Source organism: Anarrhichthys ocellatus, unplaced genomic scaffold (assembly GCF_004355925.1).
Source record: "Anarrhichthys ocellatus isolate YVR2014 unplaced genomic scaffold, GSC_Weel_1.0 scaffold2, whole genome shotgun sequence".
NCBI classification, from domain to species: Eukaryota; Metazoa; Chordata; class Actinopteri; order Perciformes; family Anarhichadidae; genus Anarrhichthys; species Anarrhichthys ocellatus.
In genome coordinates, this window is record NW_022280032.1 from 6946910 (window position 1) to 6954673 (window position 7764).

A 7764-nucleotide genomic window follows, 5' to 3' on the forward strand; every position below is an offset into this window, starting at 1 on the left:
TCACCGTCTGCTCTTCCCTCCAGTTTCAACTTAAGCGGTCAATACAGCTCTTAATGGGACAGTGTTCTTACTCGCTTTGCACTTATTCACATTATAATATAGCTCTGGACGTAGCAACACTTTGAGGCAATTTGAATCATGGATTTTTGTTACTTGAGTAACATAAATGCATGATATATAGACTTGTTTTTGCAGGAAGTCTTTGTTGGAGTGTGTAGAAAGGCCAAAGATTGTATATTTCCCTTCAGCCATTTCTTAAGCTGAAGAGACAACGCACAGCTGCGGGGGGCATGCGGGTTGATGAATGTTAAGGAGAAACTGTCAAAGGGAGTTGATTTTGTGCCTTCGTGTTTTTGAAAGCAGTGACACAATTCCAGTTTTCCAAGTGAGCTTTACCGTTTCTCACGACGAGGTTTCACCGAAGGCCCCTCAGCAAAATGGCGTCAGAGTGCTCCAGTTATCAAACTGGATAAATGGTGTCACCCACCAGTGCTGTGGCCTCAGCACACGTAGCCTTCGACGCGTTGCGAAGCATCTCTCTGACTCGGCCCATTGTGCTGTAGAGGCACGGTGAATAGTGTTCTCCAGCATGGGGAGAACAATATGTGATTGTTCCCCCTGCTGTGGTGAAGAAGCTGTAGGTTACTCTCTGTACCATCGCCAACGCGCCTGAGGAGGAGATGTACCGCACAATCTCTGTCTGCTAACCAGCGAGTCTTGTAGGTTTAGAGCTCTGCGGTGCTGTTTTCCTTTTAGCTGTCGGAGCCGGTGGGAGAGGGGGGGGGGGCACTCACCCCTTTTTGGTGGAGAGGGGCTTTTGTTTTACTGGAGTGCTTTTCTACGGTTTTATATGAATGCATTGATGGCCTCCGGGTGGAAAAACAACTATTCATACTGAGGTGTGGAGCTGGATATCAGAAGAACAAGAGCTGAAGTGTGATTCGTCAGCATGTCATTTAGGTCCCTCAAGGAGTTTGGTGTTTCTGCAGAACGACTGGGCTCAATTTGTAAGAGATGGATGGCTCGCGTCCAAAGGTCTGTGTGATATTGCTTTTACATGAGTGTATCTTTTTGACTGTATGCGTGCCACGCATCTACACCTATCGCGTTGTACTTGTGGCCCTTCGTGATCCTCTGTGGTATTACATCGTGCATTGGGAGTGATGCTTCGTACTTAAGGTGATTTCTCTGCCTCGCCACCCGTGGATGGCCGGAGCTCCGGCCTCATTCCTGGTTTCCAGCACCTCTGCACCTGTCAGGAAATGTTTGTGCCCTCGGGTTCTGTGTGTGTGAGTGAGACAAAGGTGTTGTAGTAGTAGATACTCTGGTGAGTATTGATTCTCTGTCCCTAAGGCCCGCCTCAAAGGAAAAATGGCACCATTTAGTGCTTCACTCATCTCGGTGATTGCTCTACTATACCCAGATTGTTAAGTGATGTGTTGTTGACTTTGCAATTCAGAGTAGTTTCTCCATCCATTATTGTATAAATATATTGTTTCAGCATCTACTTCAGTGTTCACATGTTAAATAGTCACAATTCAAAGGATTTAAAGCACTATAATCCATCTGACTCCTTGGTAGTACATTTTAAATGTATAAAAACTATCAAAGCGCATTAAGATTAGTTATGAAAACCCAAAGACGTTAACTCTCGGTCAGCTAATAAATCACAATTTAGCCTGTTTGGTTGTTGGTGTCACACATACAGTCTTCCTACAACATGACAAAGCCCAATCATTCTCCCAGCGGATCGAAAGTCTCGCTGAGAAAAGTTACATCAGCTATTTGGAAGTTTTGGGGTTTTAAAAAGGCAAAACTAGACATAACTGATATTATGTATTATGCCAAAATCTGAATTAGATTAATATCAAACTGCCTCTCTAAACAATTTGTTTAATTGTTTTGATTTAGCTATTTCAGGAGACAACTACATCGTAAGTTTTGTTGACAAAATTGTAAACTGTACGTTATCCGTGTGTGTTTTGTGTGGCAGCAACGATACAGTTGAATACATTTTTCTGACATCAGAATGTAATATAATGCTTTTTTTTTTTTTTTTTTTTTTTTTTTTTTTTTTTTTTTTTTTTTTTGTAGCAACGGCAACGGCAGCAAGATGAACGGGTCGCTGGAGCAATTGGACCAGCCGGACCCAGACTCCATCAAGATGTTTGTGGGCCAGATCCCGCGGGCCTGGTCAGAAACAGAACTCAAAGAGCTATTTGAGCCCTTCGGAGCTGTGCACCAGATCAACATCCTCCGTGATCGCACCCAGAATCCACCCCAGAGCAAAGGTACGATCCTACGAACAATCATCGCATATCGTATCAATCTGCTGAGTCTGTCATATAAAACGTCGAGGGGATGGAGATTACGTTCATTATAATAATGTGTGTTTTCTTACGTGCGAATTAGACGAGATAACCAGATTGTTTCTAAAGCTAAGCAACAAACATGGCTTTTGTTTACTACCCTTAACTGTCATTTAATGAGCGCGCATAGGTAGACCCGACATGTACGCCATTCAATCACGTCACACATGAAATGATGCGACGGCTCATTGCAGTCCTGAGACAGCCACAAATACCAGATTATTCTCCCCAGAGCATTTGATTTAATGATTGCTTTTGGGATGTAATGAGAATTTCAACAAATATAAAAAAAAGCTTGTTAAATAAATTGCCTACCCTAGCTTTAAACGATTCACACGAAATACACTTATTACAATTGATAATCCGTTATGCTGTACGGTGTCCTGACTCACACTTTATATTCTAGAAAAACATGTTTTCTGAATAAATTTTGTTTGGCTACCTTCCATATTACAGAGGAATGTTAAAGTTTTAAATGGCCGCCGTTGTCCTCGACCCGTTTCTGCTTTTAGTGGTCAAACACTACACACAGAACCCTGTTATTGCCGCGTCATCTACCATCACATTTCAGCACAATCCCCTTCGGCAGTGCACAGCGTTGCTTGTCTGCACACGCAATGCAGCTGCGTTTGTGCTTGCAGATGAGATGATTCAATAGTCTTTTGTTTCAGGGTTAAAAAGTAACACCTTTTTTATTTTCATAACCCTGCATTATAGGAATGTTTTTTTCCTTTACTTTGCCGTGCTGGCTTAAAAGTAGCATTGTATGAAGGAAGTGTTACTCGACTGCAGTTTTCCATTAAGACATCTATCGATGCGCTCACCTTAGAAATGGTGCTCGAGTTGAGCGATTCAGTTTAGCTTCCAATTAGAAGAGACGGTGAAGTGGAAGCCTGGTGTCTGCAGGAAGCTGCAAAGTGCCACTAGAAGAGCTCAGTCTCCCGTAACTAACTGCAGGTGAATAAAGTAAGCGACAGTTTCCCTGATGTCCTGGGTTTACAGCATCAACCAAATTTCAATTCCGTCGATGGTTGGATGACTAAAGGCACTAATCCACTCGGGTTTTAATGGGGTGGGACCCTTTTTTGATGCTGGATTCCGCATCTAAATGGAGGCAGTTCTGGGCTACCGGTTGTTTCGTCGTCCTGACACACCAAGCTGGACCAAGCTCTCACTGGCCATCCGTCGCTGGTAGTTTTCGAGATGGTACCGGCATTATTCAACCCTTCATAAGCTGCTGTTCCGCTGATTGAGTCTGTAAAATTGTTAGTGGCGCCATTCTGAGAGAGTGTTGCCTGGCTGTTCAGCCAAGTGAATCAGCGATATTACCCATTTAGTGAAAGGCATACTGACAACAACGCTGTTACTTGGAGATGGACATCTTGCCGTGCAGCAGTAAATTATAACATGACGACTGTTTGTGCAAATATATCGGATGCCTTTTAATTGACTAGCAGTGTAATTTGCTTAATCTTTATGGAATTTGCTAAAGGTTAACCTCCAAATTTAGATCTTTAAAGTTCCCAGGGCTCCTGACTTTACTGTGGCCATTTGATTCAAAGCAGCCTTTAGTGTGTCAGGAACACACCATGTGACCAGGACAGCACTTGGTTCACATGATCTTTTATACACACGCATCTAATGTGACCAAACACTCCTCCTTTAAGTGTGTTCAAAGGTATAGGAGAAGGATGCTTATTATTCTGTTCGTATGTAGAAATAAAGGCAACAAACAGTGTGCAGTTCATTGGGAGGCTGAAGAATTCAAAGCCTCCCTTCTTTTCTCCCCTGTTTATATGTGGAGTGTCAGCCGTGATGGCCTATTGACATGTTAATGCAATGTTAATGTATTCTAATAGATAATCTAGCCTGATCACAGCAGCCTTTGGCTCACTCAGCCTGTGTGAGGTGAATATGTTGCAGCGGCACGCCCATATATTCCATTCTCCTCTCCCAGTAGTCCTACTGCTACTGGGAGAAGGGGGGGGGGGGTGTAGTTTTATCAAAGCATGATGGCCTGATGATATCTAGCTGATGTTTATTTGCATGGCAGATAATACTCCCTCCACCCCCTTCCTATGTCATCGATCTTGCTTTTGTCCGCAGAAATTGCTGTAATCCCACTTCCATGTCGCCTGTTTACTTTGCCACGGATCTATCGAAGAGCCATCAGATTTGCGTGTTTTTTTTTTTTTTTGTTTTTTTTTAGGTCGCGTCTACTGCAGGTCATGAAAAAATCATCCGATAACGATCACGCCTCTCTTGGATGGTTTATTTAGCTCCAGTAAATTTGGAGGCAGGGCTAAGCAGCAGAGAAAGGGAGAGAGCTCAGCCGGTTGAGAGGGAGAGAGAGAGAGAGAGAGAGGGAGAGAAGAGAGCAGCTCGATGCATATTGGAGTTCAACAGCCCTCCCCGCGGCCTGCGAGCTCCAGTAACAGCATAATACACACTATGTAGGTCAGAGACGCTGCAGTGCTCCACTTCCCCAGCCCAGTGAAACTGACAGGCTGGAACGCCACTGGCGGTCTGCTGGGACGGAAGGATGAGAGGCTTTTTTTTTTTCCTCCCTCCCCCGCTCTCCTCTCCTCCCATCTTTCCTCTTCCTCGCGCCTCACTCCTGCTCCCTCTTGTCTCTTTGTGCTGTTTTCATGCCTCCTGTATGTCTGTTTGTCTGCGATCGGATCCTTATGTAACGTGGCACTCTGATGTGTGGCTACTGTGTTGACCTGCGGACTGCGCGTCGGCACCTCCTGACAGCGATCTAACCCCGTGGTCGTCTCTATGGCCGTGTCACACAACAGCCTTCAACTATCTCATTACTCCAGTGTCCTCGCTGCGAGCTCCCACATGGAGCTGTGTGTGTGCACCATCTAAGAATATCCTGTCACATGTTTCTAACATGTGCCGTACAAACAACACACGCTCATCCGTTTAGCCACTTGCTCTGCAGCAGTAGTGGGATTACATTAACCGTCTGTATGTGCTGCGTTTTTAATGCCGTTTTTTTTTGTCTCCTTACCCCCGCCCCTTTGTTTGTCCCGGTTTCTCTCTGCAGGATGCTGTTTTGTTACTTTTTATACAAGAAAAGCTGCGCTGGAGGCCCAGAATGCACTGCACAACATAAAGACTTTAAGTGGGGTGAGTAAGCACAGTATGGGCTGCTTTTAGCTGCTTGAGCCGCGCTGCATCCCCGATGCCGGCTGCGAGCAGTATGCTGGCCAATAATGAGCTCTCGGCTCACTGAACGCCTGTCTGGCTGAAAAATATCTCGGCCCTGAATCTCAACACACTAAATTGATAAGCCAGCTGACCCTTACACACACACACACACACACACACTACATATGCAGGTATCAGGTAACGTTGTGCTTGACCGGGCAGCAGGATATTTACTGAGGCACAGGACCCAATCCCCACAAAGTGGAAAAGATTATTAATGCTTGTCTGCATGAATCATTGATGCACATCTACATTTTTATTTCCCAAAGTTGGAGGTATAAGGAGTCGTGTTGAAGTCTTTTTTTCTTAACAATGGAGCCTGGTGAGAGAGAGTGTGGTTTCTTAATTCATTGGCTGATTTATCTGGAGATTAAAGCCCAGTCAACTGGAATAACTGTAGCTGCTTGTTAAACCTCGAAAAATCCGCCCCGCCTATACACCATTTTAAAAGACTCCCTTCCAATCAATTACATCTATAACAAACAACTGCAGCCGTCGATTAAATCAATAGCGGTCTGTTGGGAATGGAGCAGCTGTCTGTGAGGTTACAGGTAAATATTGAACTGTGTTGATAAATGAGTGTAGTAGGCTGAGTAGACTTGCAGCTCTGGCATCCCAGTCCCCGATCACACCGTTTCTGGCGGAGACTATGGGCGAGTTTGGTTTGCGTGACAGTGGACGAGCTTGTTTCTGTTCCTGTTTTCTCTCCTTCGTGTGCCTCCCTCTCTCTTGGTCAGTGACGCTCGCTTGTACCCACACTGAGCAGGCCATCTGTCTGCTTCTCTTTAGCGCTTGTCAAAAACAAACCCACCAGTTTGTCATAAGTACAACCTGCTCTGGCATCTCACGGAGAGATTTATTTCTTCCCTTTCACGGCACGTGGCAGGTAAAATGAGCTAAAAATATATTTCCCTTTGAAGCTCTGTGAGTCGCCGTGGACTAATGTGACAGATCCCCAAGCAGTTTCTCACAGGAACACACAGCTTCAGATGGAGCTTCATCTTCATTTGCCACACCTTGTTCTTTTTGTATGTGATGTATTCATAATTAAAGAACTACATTTCACTGTACATTTGAAAGGAGTACAGAGCTTGTCAACCATCTCAGTGATATTGTTCTAATGAAGATGAGCGATATTGAGAGGAAGAATCTAAAAGTCCAGTTGTAATTCTACAGTACAGAGAGATGCTGGAGGATTTGATCCCCGCCTGATCGACTCATAGACACACCTTCCTCAATCTAGCAGTTGCGAGGGATGATGGTGTTTTGAGTGAGAGAACACATCAAGAGAGATGAATGCTGAGGGGATGAGTGTGAGGATGTGAGACTCTTGTATTAACCACTCGTCCTCCCGTTCTTTTCCAGATGCATCATCCTATCCAGATGAAACCCGCTGACAGTGAGAAAACAAGTGGTGAGTGGATTCATGTGAAATGTAGGGCTGTCAAAATTGGCGAAGTTTGAATATTTGTTCTAAAAAATAAACTATTCAAAGATCTATTTTTGCTCATTATGTCCATGACACGGTGTCCTAACCAGCCGCGATACAACGTAGCACGCCGTTTTATCGGTGCTCTGTTTCTATTTATTTCCTTCACTCACTTTTAAAAGAACAGAACTCTGTTCTCTGCAAAAACCTAAATAAGGTGAAAGGCTATATTTTATTTCCATCCATTTCCAGTAAATATAAAATGTGTTTTCCGTTTTAAAAAATGTACAAATGTAGGAAGACGGCAAAAGCAACTCGCCCATCTTCTAGGTGGTTAAGTCTCCGGTCGGATATCGTGCGCTCAGCTGACGGGTACGTGGTTTGTTGACATGACGAAACGCAGCCCTCGACGTTGGGACGCGGTGTCCCACGTTCTCTGCCATCGTTATGGTTGTTAATGAATAATTCGTTATATTTCACTTTCAATTAAGGAAAGTGACACTGAGTGACTCCCGTCACGCGGCGCATTAAGGCAGACAGCCGCATATATTAAGATTTAGAACATTTGTTGACAGCCCTTGTGAAATGTAGGGTGACATCTGTCACAGCCTGTTGAGGAAAACTATATTTAGATTTATGGAGTTATTTATTTTTGGAGTTTAAGATTTTAAAAGAGGGCGGGGGGCTTGATTGTGACTCTGTTTAATGCCGAAATGAAGGCCAGTGGGGGGGGGGGGGGGGGGGGGG

At 44.4% G+C, this 7764-nt stretch overlaps 1 protein-coding gene across 6 annotated transcripts in view; it reads left to right on the forward strand.

Moving 5' to 3' along the window:
- The window catches only part of LOC116390646 (CUGBP Elav-like family member 2), a 27698-nt gene that overhangs the window by 10363 nt on the left and 9571 nt on the right, over positions 1-7764 (forward strand). For 5 of the 6 annotated variants that reach the window (XR_004213184.1, XM_031860541.1, XM_031860528.1 and 2 more), the window contains exons 2-4: positions 2095-2291; positions 5425-5507; positions 6954-7002. Coding sequence is in view for 5 of the 6 variants with exons in the window: in XM_031860541.1 (XP_031716401.1) it covers positions 2095-2291; positions 5425-5507; positions 6954-7002 (329 nt within the window). In the remaining variant the exon portion in view is untranslated. Of the gene's footprint in view, positions 1-9; positions 1036-2094; positions 2292-5424; positions 5508-6953; positions 7003-7764 lie in introns of those variants that run through there. The other variant, XM_031860550.1, reaches the window with a different exon arrangement.